This window comes from Vanacampus margaritifer, chromosome 8 (genome assembly GCF_051991255.1).
Source record: "Vanacampus margaritifer isolate UIUO_Vmar chromosome 8, RoL_Vmar_1.0, whole genome shotgun sequence".
Lineage (NCBI taxonomy): Eukaryota > Metazoa > Chordata > Actinopteri > Syngnathiformes > Syngnathidae > Vanacampus > Vanacampus margaritifer.
The window spans coordinates 7,685,214-7,708,327 of NC_135439.1; the positions used below are offsets into that span (position 1 = coordinate 7,685,214).

At 37.5% G+C, this 23,114-nt stretch overlaps 1 protein-coding gene across 4 annotated transcripts in view; it reads left to right on the forward strand.

Annotated features, from left to right (window-relative positions):
• Window positions 1-23,114, forward strand: part of col2a1b (collagen, type II, alpha 1b) — a 109,645-nt gene that overhangs the window by 69,474 nt on the left and 17,057 nt on the right. For 3 of the 4 annotated variants that reach the window (XM_077572191.1, XM_077572192.1, XM_077572195.1), the window contains 24 exons: window positions 641-657; window positions 1,700-1,732; window positions 2,643-2,675; window positions 2,760-2,813; window positions 4,357-4,458; window positions 5,516-5,596; window positions 7,934-7,978; window positions 9,254-9,307; window positions 9,849-9,902; window positions 11,276-11,329; window positions 11,651-11,704; window positions 11,791-11,844; window positions 12,647-12,691; window positions 13,234-13,287; window positions 13,365-13,409; window positions 13,813-13,866; window positions 17,292-17,390; window positions 17,479-17,523; window positions 17,617-17,715; window positions 17,842-17,895; window positions 18,703-18,810; window positions 19,535-19,588; window positions 21,428-21,526; window positions 22,773-22,826. In XM_077572191.1, the coding sequence (XP_077428317.1) occupies window positions 641-657; window positions 1,700-1,732; window positions 2,643-2,675; window positions 2,760-2,813; window positions 4,357-4,458; window positions 5,516-5,596; window positions 7,934-7,978; window positions 9,254-9,307; window positions 9,849-9,902; window positions 11,276-11,329; window positions 11,651-11,704; window positions 11,791-11,844; window positions 12,647-12,691; window positions 13,234-13,287; window positions 13,365-13,409; window positions 13,813-13,866; window positions 17,292-17,390; window positions 17,479-17,523; window positions 17,617-17,715; window positions 17,842-17,895; window positions 18,703-18,810; window positions 19,535-19,588; window positions 21,428-21,526; window positions 22,773-22,826 (1,445 nt within the window). The remainder of the gene's footprint in view (window positions 1-640; window positions 658-1,699; window positions 1,733-2,642; window positions 2,676-2,759; window positions 2,814-4,356; window positions 4,459-5,515; window positions 5,597-7,933; window positions 7,979-9,253; window positions 9,308-9,848; window positions 9,903-11,275; window positions 11,330-11,650; window positions 11,705-11,790; window positions 11,845-12,646; window positions 12,692-13,233; window positions 13,288-13,364; window positions 13,410-13,812; window positions 13,867-17,291; window positions 17,391-17,478; window positions 17,524-17,616; window positions 17,716-17,841; window positions 17,896-18,702; window positions 18,811-19,534; window positions 19,589-21,427; window positions 21,527-22,772; window positions 22,827-23,114) is intronic. The other variant, XM_077572194.1, reaches the window with a different exon arrangement.

The window sequence follows — 23,114 nt, forward strand, 5'->3', positions numbered from 1 at the left end:
AGACCAGCGGTTCTTGTACCTAGATAAATGTTTGAAATGTAAGATGAACACAAATGAATTGTACTTAAAAGTTAAATACAACTGAACTGTTCTTTAAAAATGTATCGCACTGGAATTAGGACAACAACAACAAAAAACACTGTAACATGCACAGTTTGAACATTTATTTCAGTGATTCTTTCATGTACCACTAGAGGGAGTCTTCGTTCCATTGGACTGGATTAGACTGTTTACTTTAATGCAGTTAAATTATAATATATTGAATTTAAGGTTATTTTCTTTCCTTAACCACATCAGGCTTGTATATATGTCCATAAAAACATATATCAAAACCAAATGTTTATGGCATGTCAGAGTGAGTACTTTTTTTGAGGTCACCATGTATTTTTTGTGCTTCTCACCGTTGCCTGCTGCCCGGCATATGGTACGAAACATCCGCTTTCTGCTTTTAACGCTTTTATGCTTAAGATGGAGAGTCAACCACGTTCAAATGGGCAATTGGGCGTACCAAAATATCACATTTTTGCAAGTGGATTTAAAGTCGGAGAAAAGCGTGTTGAGAAGTTTAAGATGTATTATTTTTGTATTGTTTGTTACCTGTGTGCTAACTTTTTCTCTCATCTCTACTGCCACGTCATAGGAACGCCTGGAGCTAAGGTGAGCTTTGCGTGTGTGTGTGTACAGTATGTGTGTAATGAAGGCCTTGTGTTCATTTTTGAGCCTGCTGCTTTAATGCTTTAGACCAGGGGTGCTCAAATTGGGTCCTCGAGAGCCCCTATCCAGCCTGTTTTCCATGTTTCTCTCCACTAACACACCTGATTCATGATCAGGATCGTTATCAGGCTTCTGCAAAGCTTGCTGATGAGCTGATCGTTAGATTCAGCTGTGCTGCATCAGGGAAACATGGAAAACTCGAGGACCCAACTTGAGCACCCCTGAGGTGCGGCATTTTGAACAAATCTAGCCTTCCATTTTTGATACTGCTAATTAGGGTCAGAGGTAGGGATGTAACGATATCCAAAGATCACGATATGATATTATGATGATATGAAGCTCACGATACAATAATTTTCACGATATTGTGGGGAGGTTGGCGATATTAAAAAAGGTCACAATATTGTTAGAAAATGAGCTCATACTAAAAAAAAAAAAGCACAATATTGTGCTTTTGTACATTAAAGCAATGCATAGAAACCGCCTACAATCTCTGATAACACACATTGAGTTCCTCCACATTGACTCAGTTCACAAGCATATTTCGTTCCGCTTCATCTGACAATTAGCGTGGGTTTTAAACACAGAAGGGCCAAAACATGCCTTATGAAAATTAAACTGCACAAAAAACTAGCCACCAGAGGGTTCTAGAACTGCACAAATGTAAATCAACCTGACTTTTTTAACAGATGTGCTACTTTTAATATTGTGACATGACGACAATTTTGTGGCAGTTTTAATATCGCGATATCACAATATTGTCGTTATCATTACATCCCTAGTCAGAGGTGAGGCGGAGCCTATCACAGCTTACTTTGGGCGAGTAGCAACAATTTACAGTCTTCAATGAACCTAATGTGCATGTTTGGAATGTGGGAGGCAAAAATGAACACATGCAGTATAATCATAATACGACTGTAATTTAACTAATATGTGTTAATCCTATTGTTATTGTTTTTTTTCTTCGTTTTGGGTTGTCTCACAGGGCCAGAAAGGCGAACCTGGAGATATTACCGATGTAAGTTAACGCCATTCAATGATCACCCCACCGAATATGAGATCAGATTGTATATTGGTAGGTACTCAGTGTGATAGAAAGCCCCAATTGTTATCCGAACCTTACAAGGTCTGCACCTGGAAATGCTTTGCCCCTCTGAGAGCACGCTAGTTTGCGGCAGCAAATAAAAAACGAATTGTTTATCCTATCTTTCGTTTAAATGCTTTCCCCTTCAGAGGTTGGCCATTAACGAGTCTGCTCTCTGATTAGTGTGTGTGTGTGTGTGTGTGTGTGCCCCCTCTTTGTCAAGTGGAAAGACATCCAAAATGTGGAAAGCTTTTGAAGCTCTACAAAAAAATGTTGAGGGACTCGTTGCTATTGTTGTACTTTTTACCATGAAAAATAAGCATATAAACAATGTTGTTCCTGGCAGTTTTTCCAACACGCTACTCTTTCCACATTTTGTAACCTATTTAGGAGCTATTTCTAATCTAGACCATCCCATCTTAAAAAAAAAAAAATCACAAAATTCAAGATTTCTTGAAAACAATTTTTACTCCCTAAATTCTAGCTTTTCCACATTTCCACATTCTCCATTAAAATAAATCCCTTTGAAATAAATAATTCTCAAACGATTCAAAACATTCAAACTGTTATGCTCACCCAAGACATCGTGTGAAGTATTTATCACATTCCTGATACCGTATGCTTTTTTTTTGTATTCCACATTTTCTGTGACAAAAATGTCCAAATAGTGGATATGTTTAAAAAATGTACCCGTCTTTTAAATTAATTTTTTTTTAAAGTCTCACATTTAAAAAAAAACAAAAAAAACATTTGAATTAATCGCACTACATTGATTGTTTATGCTTTTATGCAGAAGTTCAACATAAATTGCATTCTCTAATTGCCTTTCTCTCTTACAACACAGGTCGTAGGACCAAGAGGACCAAGTGGCCCAATGGTCTGTTTTCATTCATTCATTCATTCATTCATTCATTCATTCACTGCACATAAAATGAGTCATCTTTACGTCTTGCTTTCTCAGGGCCCCCCAGGAGAACAGGGACAGCGCGGACACAGAGGAGACAAGGGAGAGAAGGTCAGTCTGCTTTATTAGTGTTTTATTTTTTTTTTATAACAGACCCAAGAGGTACAGTATGTACCTTTCAAGGTGATATGGCCTGACATTTGTGTGCAGAAAGGCAGCCTTTCATTCACTCGCGTCATTTGCATTAAAGCTGTGGGGTCCGCCAGGCTCGTTGAACACAAGCTGGCCTGTCGGAAGCTCAAATGTAAACCCGACTTGCACGGTGTACGATCATGTGTTCTGTTTCATATGCAAATCTAACACTTGGCCGGCTGCCTCTCGGCACATTCTTGTGATTTGTCAACGCATGCGTTAGTCTGGTCCAAACGCATGAATTATCATCCGCCTCCCTGAACATGTCATTAAAGAGAATATTTACTCATTTCTTATTACTTATTATGCTATACGGTGCATAGAACAGACCTTGATCATCATTGCTTGGCAACAACAAGCAGAATGGTAGCATATTGCATATATTTGTATGTTTACCAAAACCTTACATACATTAGTGAAATTATATACAAACACAATGCAGATGCAAGGTGCATAATATCAACAAGAAGTTACAGTAGTGACATACTCTATAGCACTATCGGTAAGAAATACATTTTCTTTCTTCTGTATGACATAAACACACATTTCGTAATAGAGGAGTGACATTACTGTCGATTGAACCTGCTTTCTGGTCATGTGACATTCACAAACTAAGCCATGATTGGTCGTTACTTGAGCTCCGAGCACCTGTGATGTTATTTTCAGTCGACAGCAAGTGGCAAAATATTAACTTTTTATTGCTGAAAATGGCAAAATGAATCGAGTAGTTAATATGTCCAATCTGTCATAGTGAAATATCAACGGATATATAACCTATTCAGAAATTCAAAAAAAAAAAAGTTTTACACCTAATAAAATTAATATAACGTTCTCTGGAAAAACACACAGGCACCTTTTAACTCTTTGACTGCCAAAAACGTTAAATAACGTTTAGTAAAATCCTATGGAGGAGTGCCAAAGACGTTAAAAGACGTCTTTTTTTCAAAACAGAGGTGAAACTAACCATTTTCTATTGTTGATTACTGAAAAACGGAATAAGGTAGAAATGATGAAAGATGAGAGTCCAATCTTTCATTTGGTAGTATGTGTGTTTCCATAGTCCAAACACATAATTTTCTGTGGACCTTTAAAGATCAGTCAAAATTGCTTAAATCGGCTGGCACTGGCGGCATCCCTTTTCTGAAAACGTCTGGCAGTCAAAGAGTTAAGATATTGACTCATTCAAGTAAGGTATAAGGGAGATTTATGTTGATATACAATAATGGTAACATACATATCAATGCTAGTTAGTTATGAATAAGATGATTGGGTTCTAAATATTGCAACTATACATTTGATCAAATTTAATGTTTTGTATATTAAACTGGATGAACCACTACACTAAACTACTACTTTTTCGTGTACAGTAATCGATGTTTCTGGGACAACAATATTTAAAAGGCTAAAGAAAAGGGCAGTAAAGCAACTCTTTATCTTAAATTCTTGTCTCTATTAATTCCAGGGAACACCCGGTCCCCGTGGCAGAGATGGCGAGCCTGGCACCCCCGGAAACCCTGGCCCCCCTGGACCACCAGGACCTAACGGACCCCCTGGCCTTGGAGGAGTAAGTGTCCTGAATCGGGAACAGAAGAACAATAGAGGGGACATTAGAAGGTTTGGGGTCTTGAATGTAATTTTCAAGTGGAGGTGTTATTGCGAAAACAAGGACAGTCTGTGAAGGAGAGATGGATGGTAAGCATGAAATGTAATCACAATAACTCTGCACAAGGCCACCATTGGGAGTTTAGCCTTTACTGTAGCAACTTCATTGCTCTATACATGCCATTGGAGTTGTACTGTACAAGGGAAATAAAAGGTAAAACAATGTTTAAATATTAGCGTAGATCAGTGATTTTTTATGGTGAATCCTTGAAATGATCAGCAATTTTTACAAAAGACATAATCATAAGATGACAAAGGCAAAAAGTTGTCAACGTCGTCCATCTGTCAAGGATACCCGCTTCCGATTGGGGCTCATTTGTCTTAGTACCATTTAGTCAGCTCTTCCTTCCAGCTTTACCCTAATTGGGGTTTTGCATCAGCCTTGTCTCGTTTCAATATTTATAGACAGACCCTAAGCCTCCCTAGTTATTACTTACATTATTTTGTGCAGGTGTACTTACAGTATAGTATACAGTATCCCACTGCTAGATCGCAGTTCACCTGCCGGCCTCACTATGTTACAATTTTTTTTCTGTATCTACTTGTCTATAACGGAAATCTGTCATGTCTTTGCATGTGGGAAAGGAGAGCCACCTTTGTCGATTAAGTTTTTAGTCATTTATTGAACGCCGGGGGGAAAAGTAAAAATTTAACATGCAGACTCCACAACGTCACATGCTATGCCATTCATTTAAATTAATATTCAATTATTAATTGAAAAATAATCTGGCAGCTAAAATCTGTTGATTTTTTTTTTTTTTTGCCAGTGGTGGTTAAATGTCATTATCCTTGGCATTTTGTACTGTGTTGATATGTAAAAAATTATAATACAGTAATAATAATAATAGCCAAAAGCTATGACCAGTCAGTTAAATTGGCTGGCTGTTTAATCAGTTCACCTAGTTCGTTAGTTCACTGTTCTAAAGTCTATAAATGCTTCTTTTTTTTCTTTTTTTCAGAACTTTGCTGCTCAGATGGCAGGTGGCTTTGACGAGAAAGCCGGCGGCGGCGCTCAGATGGGCGTGATGCAAGGACCCATGGTGAGCCAGAAACTTTCCTCATCTTCTTTCTTTTTGCGAGCCCTTGTCAATGTGTCTTAAAAAAGAAAACAAAAAAAAATCGGGACACTAGCTGACCTGCTGGACCAGAGGAGCTTCACGAGGTGGACACATCATCATCATCATGAAAGAGATTTAAAATGATCAAGGAAACAGAAGAAAGCAGAAAGTTTTCAACTAAAGGAGCTTATTCTACCTGGAAAGGTTCTGCAAAATGGAATTAAAAGTTCAGGGCCGGACCAGTGGCTTTACCTTGGCTCCTAGTCAATCTACGAGAGTGACATTTAATCAAGAAACACACCCGCTGGACCTCGACTTGTACCACACTGTGGAACAACACTGCTACTGAGACCCTCTTAAACACACACATACTGTACAGTATATGCAGAAGTACTACTACAGAGCGCCATTGATAATCCTCAAGCCACAGTGGTGAAGCCTTCCCACTCACACTCAAAGGTGACTTTCATTCACTTCTGAGAATCACTGTGCCATTTTTTTTAAATTATTTTAAAGCTGAGCCAAGATTCTGAAAGGTGTGTTTATATGGGAGTATGTTTAACTCTCAAAATATTTGAAGAACTTCCATCCATTTTGTGACACGCTTGTCCTCAACAGTCACTGCCAAGCATTTTAGAGCATTAGGTTTTTTTTGCAAAACCTAAATCTACGAAATGAAAACGACTTACACACTGGGCTGATCTCATATCTAAAATGGTGCATCGCTGCCATCTAGTGGTGGTTGTGTGTCAGTGAAGTTGCCTCCATCAACAGAACTTCCCCCACACATCCCCATCGAAAAATATAAATGACTCATCAATGGCGTTGGCGTTAAGAATGAGCCAAACCCACACAAACATGATGACAACATGCAAACTCCAAACAGGAATTCTGGGGCCAAGATTCAAACCCAGAACTTCAGAATTGTGAGCCAGACTTGCTAACCACTTGTCTACGGTGCTGACCATTTAAAAAAAAAAAAAACTTGTTAACGCTTAATTCCACGTGTCTTTTCCTCAAAGTGAGCGTTTGGCTCATCACCTTCACAGAATGTGATTTTCTCATAAATTATAAGTGGTCGGGGTGCGAGGGATTTGAGGCTGAGCGGAAGAGAAATGAGTCACAGGAATCTCACCTGCTGCTGAGGGAAACGAGTAGACCCGCCTTTGTCTTGCTTTTCCTTCCGTGTCGCCGCCTAAAAGAAGTCAAGCAGAGTTCAAACATGCTGCTCAACTATCAGCTGTAGAGATGCACAACTAGGATGAATGACAGTGTGGAATTTCAAATGATTATTATTATTATTTTTACACGCGGAGGAAGTGTAGCTCAAGACCTGAAAACACAAGGTGTAAGTGAGCTTCAAATTGTCGCTGACAGAGGGCGCAAAAATAATCACACTATGTAAAAGTTTTGAAACTTGTGTTGAAAAGGACTGATAAAAGTAGAATTGCTGCTTTAAAATGGAAGTCAACCCAAAAAAAACGTTTGTTACAATATGTAACATATACGAATTTAAACACAGTATTCTGATTAATATTCTTTGTGGAATATGAGTTAAGTAACAAAATCCAGCCGTTTTTATCCACCTCAGGGGGCGGCCATTTTGCCACTTGCCGAGAAGATGACATCACAGATGCTCGAGTCAGGTAACGACCAATCACAACTCACCTGTTTTCTGAAGTTTAGCTGTGATTGGTTGTTACCCGAGTCCTGAGCAACTGTGATGTAATTTTCCGTCGATAGCAAGTGACAAAATGGCCGCCCCCTGAGATGGATTAAAAAGGGTTGGATTTTTGCTGTTTGTCATTTTCCACAAATGCAATCTTAACAAATGAAAATGAAACTGATTTTACACAAACAATAATTAACTGAAACTAACATTTACTTTGATAGAACTGATTAAAAACTAACTAGAATAGTAGTGTCCTTTGTTCAATTCATTTGATAATGAGCTTTTGGGTTTGATACCAAATGTTTTGCTCTGTGGCCATATGGAAGAAAGTTGAATAGCTGTTTAAGAATTGGAGTTTACTTAATTACACATTACTCAGTAACCTCTGTTTTTAATATTTTACTCCACAGATACGCTATATAAAAAAAGCTCAAACTAATAAAAACTAAAACAAAGTATTTTTGAAAAAACGAACAAACGAAAGACTAACTACGAGTAATTGGGAAAAATGAAATAAAAATCCCCAAACTTTTATAACTCTGCCTCAATGTGAGCTTTCTCTTTTTGCCATATTGGAAGTGAACAGGTGTACCTAATGAAAGCGTGACTATTGTTCATTCCTGATTGTATCGTTTTTCTCTTTCCAGGGCCCAATGGGTCCCCGAGGACCACCTGGACCCACTGGATCTCCTGTAAGTACCCACTTTACTGTATACACTTTACAGTCACTTCCTGGCACATACACACACATAAGTTCCAGCAAGAAGTGATGAGTGTGTTTACAAAGTGGCAGGTGAATGGAATACTCCCAGCTGCAAGCCTCGTTGTTTTGTTTTTTTCACCTGACAATTTATGTCTGGTACCCCCGCACTCGTCTTCTTCACTTCCTCGTCCTCACCGGAAGGCCTCGTAGGTTCCTCCCAGACTGCAGAGGAAAAACATTAGGCAGGCGATGCCCACAAACGGGTCTCGACTTGATGTACGGTATAAGGATGTGTTTCATGTTTAGAGACCTCCAGGTGCTTCCACGAAGAAGAAAAAATCCTGTGTGTAGACTCCATTGCATTATCTGTGTATTTCAACCACTGTATTTGATTAATGATAATGCAGTTCGGCCATTGTCGAATGAAAATGACATCACAGTGCCTCAGGGCTCAAGTAACGACCAATCACAGCTAATCTGTTTTCTGGGTTTGGTCATGCAACATTTGCAAGCTAACTCTTAGACACTGTTGTGTCGTTTTTATTTTATTTTGTGTATTTTTTTACTTATTAAACTACTACTACTACTACTAGAGAAAATATTAGATCAGAAATTTGCATCTTATCTTACTTTAGAACTTTTTTCTACTTTTTTCCACATTTTTACTTCGATTCTATGTATCTTATCACAACACATCACATGGGACCATTACTTTTTTCTTTTCTTTTTTGCTTTTTTATTATTTTTATTGTTGTATTTTCATTATTGTATTTATTTAACTTGACTTATACTCTTTCATTATTTTTCTTTAGATTGTTTTTTTGTAGTCCAACTTTTTTATTTGATTTTTATTATTGAACTTTTGTTTTTAATGTGGTCATTTTATTTTTGTATCCTTCTACTTTTTAGCTCATGAATTATTTTGTTTTATTGTTTGTCGTTTAAAAAAAAAAATACTATTATTAATACTATTACAGTATTGGGCAATACATTAGCTCATTTGGGTTAAGCTGCTCAGTTTATATTTTTACTTTTGTTTTTTATTAATTTTATTTTATCTATTGTATTAAAGTAACAACTTCATTATTTGTATTATATATAATATTTTTTGTATTTGCATTTTCTATTGTTATTTATTATTTTTGCATTTTTTAAAAATATTCAATTGTTTAAAAAAAATAGGAAAAAAGCAGTCATTTGCTAAACTTATTTATTCATTCATTCATTCATGAATTTTTTAACATGTCTGTGTGTCTTTGTGTAGGGCCCTCAAGGATTCCAAGGCAGCCCAGGAGAGGCTGGAGAGTCTGGACAAGCTGTGAGTGTCATTCCAACCCCCACACACATTATACTTCTGTATATATTCTAGTTATGAACGTAAAACTGTCCTTTATCCTGTTTAGCCGCCTATTTACTATTCCTCCCTATGGTATCTCCTCAAGACAAATTCCCCATTTTGCTCGAATTCTGAGTGAAAGCTGAGCTCCACAAGTGTCCATGTGCAAATTGTAATAACATCTGTGTTGCTCTTTTATTGATTTATGCTAAAAAAAAAAGTCTCCCTGTCATTTTAGTCCCGCACTACGAGCTTCCTCCTCCCGTTTATTTACCCCAAATGAAGCTTCCAGAAATCACACGACCCCAACCGTTCCTTCCCCGGTCCCTCAGCAGGTTGACTGAACCCGGAGCTGCGCTAATCTTCCCCCGTGGAGTTTGGGATTATCTTGCTCTCCCCCCTTAACGCTGCTTCATTATGTGTGATTAAAATCAAAGCTCGCCAAAAGGGAAAAGCTGCACGGCTGCACAATGCCAGTGGTATCCTAGTCTCATACCTGTGCTTGTTTCCTCGTCGTTTACAGGGCTCCATGGGACCCCGTGGACCCCCAGGACCTTCTGGAAAACCTGGAGATGACGTGAGTGTGTCAAAATGTTCAATTTTAATCATTCTTTTCAATTTTAATCATTCTCTTCAATTTTAATCATTCTTTTCAATTCACCTTGGTAAAATTCAGTTTGTGCATTTTTACACCAACAACAATTTCCGTGGTAATTAAATTCCCCAGGGGACATCCGAGAACTATCTCAGCAGCAAGGTCTTGCTGAGCCAAGCTGGAACTTTGAGGGGGCGGGCTGCACTTATGGAGGACCAAAACTGCCAAAATAAAAAAATACAAAAAAAGACTAAATAAATGACTAAAAGTGAAAATAAAAACGGGTATAAAAAAATATTTTTAAAAATTTAATAAATAAAAAAATAAAATAAAAAAATAAAAATAAAATATATACATATAAAATAGTCGTCCATTGCTGGAGCTATCAATGTAAGCCGGCGAGACTTCCTTGTTCACAGAGCCGCTCACTCGACCAATGGAAGGCAGTTTGCAACGGCGGAGTCCAGCCCAAGACAGTCAAAGGACCGCCCCCTCATTTGAATAACATTTCGTCCTGGCAGAGCGTCTGCAGCACTAAATAAATAAATGTGAGAGCAGAGCGTTTTTATTTATTGATTGATATTTAATTCTATGTGTATATTTATTTTTGTATTTATTTCAACATTTATTTTTAAATTAGTATTTATTTATTTTGAATTTTGGTAGTTTTGGTCCTCCATATGCGCTGACCAAGGCTAATTGGTTGGTCAAATTTTGGGGGGGGGGGGTTGTTTTTACATCGGCTGGGCTCATCAAACTTGTACGTCATCAAACTCATTTGAATTAATTACCGAGAACTGTAAGACGCTCTGGAAACACAAATTATAAATTCTCTGCGGAACTTTTACAACCAAGAACTCTTGTAGTTCCTGTAACTCAAATGCTCCAATCAATCTCAGAACTGCAGAGCCAACCCCAAAATACAAACATATTGGGGGCTTTTTTAGCCCCTGATAAATTACATCAGAGCTAAATTTAGACCCCAGTTCCAAACATACAATGGTCTTACAAAAGTTTCTACTTCAAAAGTCAAAAATCCCTGCAGTCAAAATGCACTTAAAAGTTTTAAAATAAATCTCAACGTTCCAAGCTTGAAGCTTGAAGACAACCAACACGGTTGTACTTTTCCATAAACCTTACCAGGAGGTTCCAAACACCAAGATGTAATTCTCATTTTGGCCACTGGATGGCAGCAGACATTAGATGTATCTAACTATGTGTCCACTAGAAGCAATAATTGGGGCACTAATTCCCCAATAATTCTAATTAATGATCAGAAGCAGCATTGTATAGAGGCTCCCCAAATTTATAGTTTCTCTTTTTTTCTTTTTCTTTCACTTTTGTTTATGCTTTAGGGTGAGGCTGGCAAACCTGGAAAATCAGGCGAGCGTGGACCTTCTGGACCTCAGGTGAGTGGAACATAACTGCAGATGGTGGGAGGCGTCTTTTAGGACAGTGATTCCCAACCGGTGTGCCTGTGAGAGCTCATCCATGAAATTTCTCAATCTCACTTGATTTGTTTCAAAATTATTATTTATTAACAAACATATCTTTGTTCATCTATCTACAGTATATCTATAGTGACAGGAAGAACAATGAAATACTCTTCCTTTAGAGGAAGAAAGCACAATTGACCTTTTTGTCCATCTGTTATAATATTATAATATTTTAGCTTGTGTTCAGCTAAACAGGCTGAAATTGTCTTTTCTTCATGTTATCCTCTTTTGCAGGGTGCTCGCGGCTTCCCCGGGACGCCCGGCTTGCCTGGCATCAAGGGACATCGAGTCAGTCAGGGCTCTTCTTCATGCTTTATAACGTTTTTTATGGGTGAGGGATTGTTTATTAATTGTGTTTCCTCTGTCTGTTTTAGGGATACCCTGGACTTGATGGTACAAAAGGAGAGACCGGTGCTGTTGGGTCAAAGGTACATTATGATTTATTACGTGCATTTTATTTACCATTTACTGACTCTTTAGGACCCCACTATATATTGCAAAGAGGTACTAGAGTCTATGAGTGGGGAAAAAATGGCCCATTAAAGCCATGAAAAGTCAATTTCATTTTTGAAAATAAATTTGTTTTCAAAATTTTCGAGAAAAAAAGGCAACCTACTGTATATGTTAAGTCAGACATTATTCAAAAATAAATAAATTAGAGGTGTGACAGCCGTTTTTTTTTTTTAATTTCTTTGTTTTTTCAATTTTTATTGTAATCTTTTAAAAAGCTGACTAATCTTGAATTCAATATTGACTTTTGTCTTGAATTATTTAAATTAAAATACAATTTTTTTTTATTTTTAAAGGACTTTTTTTTCTAAAACAATAATGAAATAATTGCTTTCCACTGAAAAAATAGGGCATTTGTTCTTGGGACTTGTCATAAGAGTCACACATTTATTAAAATATGATTGTATTTTTTTAATGCAACTTTCTTCTTTTCTCCCCCACAAAAATATTAGTATTTTCATTATGATGTTTTGTCAGGGGGGAAAAGAAAAACTATTTCCTCCTAAAAATCTTAATTATTTTCTGGTCTTGAAAATGCACATATATATATATATATATATATATATATATATATTATATTGCCTGAAAAATCTGATTTTATCATAAAGGACACCTGACCTTATCTTAAAATGGATCACCCCAAAAAAAAAAAAAATAAAAAATAAAAATAAATCTGATTACTGAAAAGTAAAGATAACGATGATGGTAACTTGTGTGCAGGGAGAGTCTGGTACTTCTGGAGAAAGCGGAGCTCCTGGACCAATGGTATGTATGTTTACAACACTGTACCGTTAGTTTTTCGAGATGCAATTTTTAATTAAATTTTTTGTCTTGAATTGCCAGCAAAAATGTATGTTACAAGAGTTAGCTATGTTTTGCTATAGCTTGCCGGCAGTGACAAGCAACAGTTTAAAAAAGAGAGCAAGTGCCTTCTTCAAGCTGTTTTTTTTTTTTTTTTACAACTTCCAGTTTCAAGTTCCTTGCAAACTAAGCGTAAAACAAAGACACAAAGATACACTCGGTGAACTGAACCAGATAACTGGCTTATGAAAGGTTGCTAGCTAAATGCTAACACACAATGCAAAACTCCATGGATGGGCTAACAAAACTAGCATAGATGTTAAGGCAATTCTAAACTTTTAAGCATCTTTTAGTTGCACACAAGCAGAAACAACACTCACAGGCATATATCATTTATTCTCTGCACACACAAAAAACATCTAATATTATTGCAGCTTAGTTTCTACTGTCTTCTGTATCAAATGCGTATAAGTCCATTGTGAATGACACCATTGTCACCTCCACAGGGACCCCGTGGCCTTCCCGGCGAGAGAGGTCGTCCTGGACCTAGTGGTGTTGCTGTGAGTGCCTCAAATCAATCAGCAATCAATATTTCATCTGACATGTGCTGACTTGTTATTTGATTTGTTCATTCCAGGGTGCCCGCGGTAATGATGGGTTGCCCGGCCCTGCTGGTCCCCCGGTAGGTATCTAATCATGTCAAAGACGGGACGGCCTTGTTCATCCTGTCTGCATTGTGGGAAGTTTTCAAGTTAGAAACTTTACATGGATGTTGTCTAACGGAAAGCAAAGTTTGTAGGTTATATATGCTTTTTAGTCCAATCATGAGTCAAGTCGTTTTGGTTGTTCCATATACGTATAAGCACACACTGAGGGAGAGATTATTATTTTTGTTTTTATTTTATTTTTTTAATGTCATAAAATGTACTATTGTCAGATTTAAAAAGAAAATGCAACAAGACAAAATGAGGATCAGAAAATAAGATTTTCATTTATTTTTTTTATTGAAATATGCTAAATTTGCATTTATTGCACAACAATGTGGGATAAAAATGTTGACCATGTTTTTTTTATCCCTTGTGTAGGGCCCAGTCGGGCCTTCTGGAGCTCCGGGCTTCCCTGGCTCGCCTGGTTCAAAGGTCAGTCCCAAAGTTGTTGAACAACTTCTTCGTTGTCTTTGCGGACACACTTTACCACATAATTGAATATTTGAACGTCTTATTGAAACATCTTTTGTTTGTTTGTTGAATGAATATCATTAAGTGAAATGATCCCTGTTAGTAAAATGCATATTGCATATCGTGCGGACAAGAAACATATTAAAAAAAAATGTTTTAATCCCATGTCACTTTAGGGGCTCCATAGAAAAATTATACTATTTAAAAAATATAAAAAAAAACTGAAAATGGCCTCCACTCTCCAATTTATGGAGGAGGCAACCTTCTGTTGCAGCTTTATCAGCACTTAACCTGAGATCTGTGTTTACATAAAATACTTTAACTTATAGAAACATATTTCTATTAATTGGCTATCAGGTTGTTGTTCTTTTTTTTTGCATCTGATTGCAGTTGTAACAATTAGTTCCTTTGTGACAAGAAAAGTCTTTTGTGAGTCGGAGAGAGATGATATTAAAGCCAAGTGGTCAAGCTTTGAAATGAGAGAAAGCTGCGCTGTATTGAAAAGCACTTTAAAAGCGGCCGTCTGCGTGGAAACTTGGACCGAGGGTCTCATTCCCCCTGCCCTTCCCAAATCTGATTTATTCATCCAGAATGTGCAGACAGTCTCAGCGAACTCGACATTGATGCTGTACCGTCTTCGCGATCTTTTGGGAATTCACAAATGGAACATCTCTTTGGAAAATCTGGCAGTCGTAGAGCTAGCGGTTTTATATCAGTGACCTTTTGCGTGGCTGTACTTTGCACTTTGTGTGTCCCATGGGAAGACTGTTGACATTCTTAAACAGGGTGTGCACGGATCCTAAAAAGTTCTTAATTAGAGTTTCCAAAATGAAGTCAGCCTTGATTTTCCTTAATCGTGACACATTATCCTTGAATCTGCTGTTCAGAGGTGTTCAAAATGCTTCTTCTTCAAATTTTGTTTGCTGGGTGAGGCCACCAACATTGGTAGGGCAGATCGCCATTTTAAATCTTTCCCATACTCCACAAATTGGGGAAGTGCTTGTTAGCTCCCCAACACCAATTTCACCAATTGACCCGAAATTATTTTTAGACCCTTTTATCAGAGCGAAACATACAAAAGTCTCCAAGAACCGTGAACAGAAAGTTGGCAATTGACGCAGCCATTATGGTCGTTTTTCTAGTAGTAATTTGGCAATTTCTGTTCAAAAAAAAAAAAAAAAAAAACGGCTAGACGTACAGTATAAGGTTTCAGGGTGACAAACGGTTTGCAATAAACTAGTTTACTGGGTGGCATAAGAAAATGTCATCAATAAATCAAATCAGCTGAGATTTTAAAAATTAGTTGAAGAAGTTAACTAGTACTAGCCTAGGAATGTATAATTTATTTAACTTTCATCCTAAATGTATTAGCTACCAGTTAGCGTCGTTCTTAGTTTTTGTCTGATGTATGGCCTACTAGGGTTTTCCTTACAAATGTTGACTGTAGGTATGACTTTACTTCTGCATTAGCCTGGGTTAGTGATAAATGACACATTTCGCTTTTGCGTACAAATTCATTGTCATAGACTGAGTACTTCCTGTACTGGGAAAAAAATAATAATCACATTTTTTAAAATTTCATGCTATGATATTGAGTCTGTATCTCCTCGTCCCTGTGTTCACATTTAATGAACGTGAGGTCTAAAGTTTGCCTGCTGGCACTGTAATAGCCCGTTCGGTATTTGATGCTCCGCATTTAAGCGCTAAAAGAACCCAAGGAAACCAAAAGCATTATTAGAACATCGGCTGAATAAACCAAGCCTAAAAATATCCAGCTCAAAGCTTTTCCTGACCTCAAAATGAGTCACGTATTTTGTCTGGAACTTCACGTTTTTTGGCAATCGTTCTCCCTAACTGATGGCCATGAAGTGAAATAACATCAATCTACCATGTGGGCAGAGGAATTCTATCCGTCTGCTTGGCAAAACCTTTTTTTTTTTTCTGTAGCTACACTTTAAGTTATGTCATATTCAACTCCTGAGTCCTATGGGAGAGGAATTGCACACAACGCCAAGCTGTAATAGTAGGAAGTGTGCTGAGGTATCTGGCAAGTGGCCAATAAGGTTGGGGGGGGAGGGGCTTTTGTCACCACATCAGAAGTTAGAGAATTACTTAAATGTCACGACTGAGACACACTAAATTGGATTAGATGTAATACTTGGCTCATGTGTGACTTCATATCCAAGTGTTTCTTTCCTGAAAATGACAGAAATTGAGCAAAATGGGCATCAGCACATATTCTGACTGCCGCAACGTGAAGTGACGTAGATAAACACTCCAGCATAGACATCCAAAGCAAGTTCCATGAGATATCGCACAGGTTAATGCATTACAGTTGAATGTTCAATAATACTCCATACAGTCCTCGTTCACTATTCACAAATTATCTATTCACAATTTTTTCAACTTTCCCCCGATATTCACTGCAAAACTAGTTTGTGATTTTTGTGCTTGTTCTGGACTGCCACAAGATGGCGCCAAAGCTCTGACGAAAAAGGAAAAACATTTCGGGTGGATTTTTCAAAATCAAATCATCTGTAAGTCATTCATTTTGAAGGGTAATGTTGCAGGATGAGTTTGAAATGATATTAATTAATTTGTGGATGAACATGTGTGGATTATTTACTGTTTAAACTTTGGATAAGGGCAACTTTTAAACATTTTTAAGGCGGGCGTCATTTAGGGAGCATTTTTCGCGATTTGTGGCAGGGCTCAGTGTCTTTTAAAGGCAAAGTAAGAGTAATTACTGTGATGTAAAGCACTGTAGCGAAAATTTTGGTGGGGGAAAAAAAATCACATTATACCAAAATTGACTAATGCGCAGTGCGGTTTTGCTAGCTAGCATTAGCATATGCGCTAGTGGAAGTATATTAGAAATCAATGCACAAAAAGTTAAACTGCCGCACTGATCCGCAGGCTTGAACAATTGAACATCTAATTTTATCAGTCTGCTCCCAATTAATTAGATGTATTTAGAGCATGTTTAATCTCATGTTGTGTATTTAATTAACAGGAACTATATTACAGATTGTGTACTTCAGGGGCTCTCAAACGCTTTACACAAAACTTTGCTCTCCAAGTACCACAATCGTCACCAACAATAAAATAATAAAATAATAGGCCTGAGTGGAAGTAAGTTTGAACATATGCAGTCTGTTGTAGAAAAAAACCTACACTTAAATAATGATTCAATTAAAATATATTGCACATAAACATGAAATAATGTACCTAAATAAATTTGTAGAAACAGTGAACAAACATTAAATGCAAATGTATTGAGCTTAATTCAAAGTTCAGTACACCTGAACTAGACTTGGGCAGGGATTCTTTCACGTACCACTGGGGGGAGCCCTCACTCAACAACAACATCTTGTGTTGTCTATCAGGGAGAAGCTGGTCCCACTGGTGCTCGTGGACCCGAGGGTGCACAGGGACCCCGTGGAGAGTCTGGCACGCCTGGCTCATCTGGACCATCCGGCGCTTCTGTGAGAGATTTGACATGAAATATCTGCTCATCATGGTTTATTATGAATGCAGGGAGGCTTACTTTACGTAATGTTCTGTTGTTCAAAGGGAAACCCCGGTACTGATGGTATCCCCGGAGCTAAAGGATCATCTGTAAGTAGCAAAATCTCCCATAATGAGTATTTTGTGTCATATTCTCATAAAAGTGGAAATCAAAAGACTAAGAGTGAGTGTTTTGCTTGGAAGGGTGCTCACGGTATCGCCGGCGCTCCCGGTTTCCCCGGACCTCGCGGGCCTCCCGGGCCTCAGGGAGCCACCGGACCTCTCGGGCCAAAAGGAACATCTGTACGTGATCACGGACAGCATAATTCAGCCACCAGTGATAGTGGCTTTCATCTGGAAAATACATGAATTTCAACATAGGAAGTATTTGAAGACAACGGTCTGTTTTTTGTGTGTTTTGTCCTTCAGGGTGATCCAGGTATCACAGGCTTCAAGGGAGAAGCTGGACCTAAAGGAGAGTTTGTACGTTTGATTTCATTTTTATTTATTGACATTTACGTCGGGAGTCACATTTTCATTAAGTCATGAAGACACGAGACACTTTAATAAAAGTCATAGCAAGCATATTTCCTTTTTTATTGGTTTTTGTTTTGGCGTAAAAATAAAAGGGCAAAGGAAGAAAAGAAAGTACAGATTAATGAACAAAAATATAAACCTCATTTAAAGTCATCTAGCAAGCATATTTCTATCCATCCTTTTGTTTTTGTTGTTTACTGAAGACATTTGGGTTTCAGATCAAAAAATGAATATCAGACAAAAGTTCAGAATTCCATCTTTTATTTTGTAGTATTTATCACATCTAGACTTTTCAAGTGAGCAAAAGTATTGGAACGGACATTATTAAATGAATTTACAGTCAAATAACACATAATATTTGGTGGAATATTACCTTACTTGCAATAACTGCATCAAGCCTTTGACCCTTTAACATTACCAGACGGTTGTGTTCTTCATTTGAAATGCTTTTTTTCAGTTCTTGTTTGTTTCTCAACTCAATATTATTATCATAGACTAAAGTCCAATACCGTCAATATTCTCCTCGTGATGATACACCACGGCCACGACCACATTACTCTTTTGATTGCCTGGAGATTGACAATTTGTTAAACACACTGGTGGAAAAACCATATCAAGTAACATTGCATAATATGCATCTGCTCTTATGTCCAAATTAGCTCACTTCTGACTTAGAAGAAAAATAGCAAATGTTTCGAGAACAATGTCTGTTCTTGTACTGACGGTCGAGCTAATAATGGCTGTTTTGTGCAGGGACCAGCTGGTCTTCAGGGAGCCCTCGGCCCACAAGGAGAAGAAGGCAAGAGAGGGCCCAGAGGCGAACCCGGTGCTGCTGGACCACTTGGACCTCAGGGAGAAAGAGTGAGTATTGTGAAATGTAAACGGATTCTGTAGTATAGCAATTTGAAGGTTCTCCAGGTGTTGCATGCATAACCAAATTTGAGGAATTGTAACAATCCAGCCCCTGAAACCATGTTCATTATGAGCAAACCTACAAAAAAAGGCTCAAGAACCAACGATTACAATGACACAGGAAGTCCACAATTTGGGTTGAAACATACTTTTACGAATCCTTTTTGGCTGTTTCTAGGCTCCTTCAAAGAGGAAACTCTTACCGGAGATTTTGCTACTATAGTCAAAGTACAAATGCTAGACGTTTTCAAAATATTTTGCTAGCTTGCTGTAAAGTTTCACATTGACTTTTGTGAACTTTGTAACACATCAAAATCAATATGTAGCTGTAAAAAAAAAAAAGGCAATTGATAAACCCTTTCTTTGCTTATTTCCTGAAAAATGTGCTTATTCGTTGTTATTGTGCCGTCTGGTGGCATTTGGGTGCTAAGTGTCTTTGTTGAAGTGAGTGTAGGAGCTTGTTGTCTTCAAGCCATGCCTTTGTCTATTAGAAAAAAAGCTAATGGGGGTTCATTGTGAATTTGCATGCAGATCTGTATTCTAATTTGTCCCAATGAAACATAATTATTATCATACATTTATGAAGAGACCAAATACGTTTTTAAAAGTCTTCTGTTGTAGTACGAAACTTGGAAAATGAGTAAGTAGTGTCTTGATGGTGGTTTGTTTCCAGGGCTCTCCGGGTAACCGGGGCTTCCCAGGTCAAGATGGGTTGGCTGGTCCCAAGGTGAGTCATGTCCTCAATTAAAAAAAAGAGCTATTATGATTGTGATTGCTGCCGAAAATGGAAATATGCCCTTATTAAAATGCATTAACACGAGATAAGGAAATGTGTGCAGTAGCTCCCATCGAGTCCAACCTTGTCAACTTGCAATTTGCAATTGCATTTTTTTTTTGCTATCATGCTTTGCAAAATGTCATTTACGAGTCAGTGTTATCGCTTCCGGCATGGCTGTAATTCAATTTTAATCCTGTGGACACCTTAACCTTCAAATATCTACACCCTAAAATACAAAGTATCTACTCCGCATTTTTGCTGACACATTTACAGTACTATCACGTCAAGACAAAACACTTTCAGGCATTCATCTTTATTTCAGTAATTAGTAGACGGGTGCGTCAACTCTGTTGGGATGTTGAAGGTGGTGCATGGCTGGAAAAATTTGGGGGGGAGGAGTGTTCTATAGTTTCATATAGTATGTAAATATACAAATATATTTTTCAGACTATAAGCCACACTGGACTACAAGTCACATTTTTGGGGAGAATTTTAGTTTATAGAAACTGGGACCAAGAACAGTAGAGCTTGGACTAGCACCCAAAATCCGTGTCCCAAAACCAAGCACAACAGCGAACCAGTTCAGGTTGGGTTCAAAATGTTATGCTATCTACAGAAACGTTTTTCTTTTTAGTTTAAAATGTCTTAGCTTAACTAGAATCCCATGTCACATTGTGGCGACACTACTACAAATTCATCTTCTTCTTCTTCTTCTTCTTGTTCTCCTCCTCCTGTTAATGGATTTTATACTATATCATGGATACAGTTGATAAATTGAATTAAATGTCTCTCTTATAGGGTAAATACAAGTATAAAATGGGACAACTACTCCTTCTTTCCTCCTCCTTATTCATATTCTTCTTCTTCTTTTAGTTTTTACAAGAGAGCAGGAGATTTGGATAGTTTTTGTGAGATGTGGACTGTTAACGGGGCACTGTGCGACGTGAATGAGGAGGCGCTATGTTTTAGTGATGTTCTGCTGTGAAAGCATTTTATTTTTTTATCTATTTCTTTAATTGCTCTTGCCGAGCTTTGTGTTATGAAAAGTGTAAATAAGTGCGGCAAATAAATGTCATTTTTCAAAATCAAATCAAATCTTCTATTTCTTCCTCTTCTTCATATTCTTCTTCCTTTTTCCGCCTCCTCCTCCTTCTTTTTTTTTAATTCTTCTTCTTCTCCTCCTCTTCCTCTTCCTTCTTCTTCTTTTTCTTCTTCCAATTGTTCTTCTCCTCCTCCTTGTTCTTTCCTCCCCCTCCCTCTTCTTCTTCTCCTCCCCCCCCTCCCCCTTCTACTTTCTTTTGGTGATTGACAAATACCATATACTGTTTATAATACAGGCTTGTATCCTTTTTTTTTTTAAATGACACATGAAATTGAATTTGGTTTACATGACTAACCATCATGCATACCAACTCTACCTGGATGTAGAAGGAGGTGGGGGCTTAAAAAAAAAAGTTCGTTCAATGCTGTTCTATGCATTCCTGTGCAAATGGTAACTCGGCTCAGGCTTTGCAGTGGAGGATGTCCTTCCATCTGGCGGCCACCGGATGGTAGTATCGCTCCGAATCCGTCTCTGCATCAGTGACCCAAATGTCTCACATGTCAGCAGCAGAATCTCATTAAACGTGATCTCCCCACACACAAATCTCATTTACGCTCAAATGAACCTGCCAGAATTTAATCTGTTCATCTTCAACGGGTCAATGGAATGATTCACACCATCAAAATGAGAATGAAAGGCCTGTTTCTGTCTCTCTAACTTTGTCTCTCTAACTTTGTCTCTCTTAGGGTGCCCCTGGTGAGCGTGGACCCTCAGGTGCCAGTGGTCCCAAGGGTGCTAGCGGTGACCCAGGTCGTCCCGGAGAGTCCGGTCTCCCCGGTGCCAGAGTAAGTTCTAGTGCAAGAAATAGATTGATTGGTTAGTTAGGCTTTGTGCTTCAGAATAATACTTTATTATCAGTCCCGTAGTGGAGAAGGTCACTGATGACGGTATGAAAGTTTCATATCAAGATTACAGTGAGCAGGATGATGAAGGTTATCTGTGTTTTTGCAATATTCCGAAAATAAATAAACCAGGGATTGGGTTATGCAAGTCAAAACAAAACATTAGGTCCACTTGCTCAATTCAGTGAGAAAAACAAAAATATTATTATTATTATTTGTCATTATAATATTTTTACAATTATTATTAAAAATTAACAAAACACACACGTATTAGAAAAAAGGAAAAATATAAGAAAGAATGCAAATATTTTACAAGACAAAAAAACAAAACGTATTGTTTGTTGTGGATTTCTCAAGCTAAACCACACCCTAATTTTGTTCACTGCTCAACATGAATACCACCACCCGAAAAAGGAAAATACTGAAGAAAAATACAAAAGCAATAAAATATTGTATAGAAAAATGATAAATATTTACAAAGAATACACATATTTTAAAAAATAATAACAATTATATACTAAAAGATTTTTTTAATTATAAGAAAAATGTTTAGATCAAGAAAAACATTTTTAAATTATAGTTAAATAATATATAATAATAATAATATTTTAGAAAATTGCACAAAAATACACAAATATTTAACAAATTAGAAACATACTAATATTTTTTAAATAATACCAAATAGTAAATTTAAGAATTCAAAATAAAAAATACACAAAAAAATACAAAATATTAGAAAGAATAAAAACGAAAAATACAATAAGGAACCACAAGAAACCACAAAAATGTAAAAACATTGGCAAAATTCAAAAAATGAAATTGAGGTGTGAATTTGACGTCTCTTTGTCATATTCATCTGTTTGCATTGTCTTATTTCAATGTTTGGGACAGGCCGTAAGACTACTCTCAGCAACACTAAATAAATAATTATCGATCATTACAATGTGTAGCAGTCTGAAATATTATCATGGTTTATCCGTAAACCGTAAACCGCTGTATCCCTAATCGGGACAAGTTCCACCCACCTTAAGCTAATTTATGTATTTTCCATTTTCCTGCGGTTGTAACTTATTGGTCATGCAATCTAGCAGACGATTGAATTTCCGCTATGGACCCGTGCGTCTCGTCTCTATGCAAATGATCTACGTACACATGTGTTTGTTGATTGTGTGTCTGTGTGCTCCGGCAGGGTCTTACTGGACGTCCCGGTGACGCTGGTCCCCAAGGCAAAGTCGGACCTTCTGTGAGTGCATTTCATCCAATTGTATGACCGCTGGCAATAAAAAAAAAAAAAAGACACCTTTTCCATCTTCAGGGGCCATGATGTGATTTAGGATCTTCTCAGCCACCAAAAGGCTTTTTAGTGATTGATCAATCCACACTTAATGACAAATCCAATTATTACCTACCAGCCAAGCAGTCCCAATGTGTCACTTGGCGCGCATGTTGTTGTTGTTTTTAAGTTCATCTGTTCAATATTAAAAACTTTGCCAAAATCCTATTACCTATAAGTGCTGCATAACCACTATTG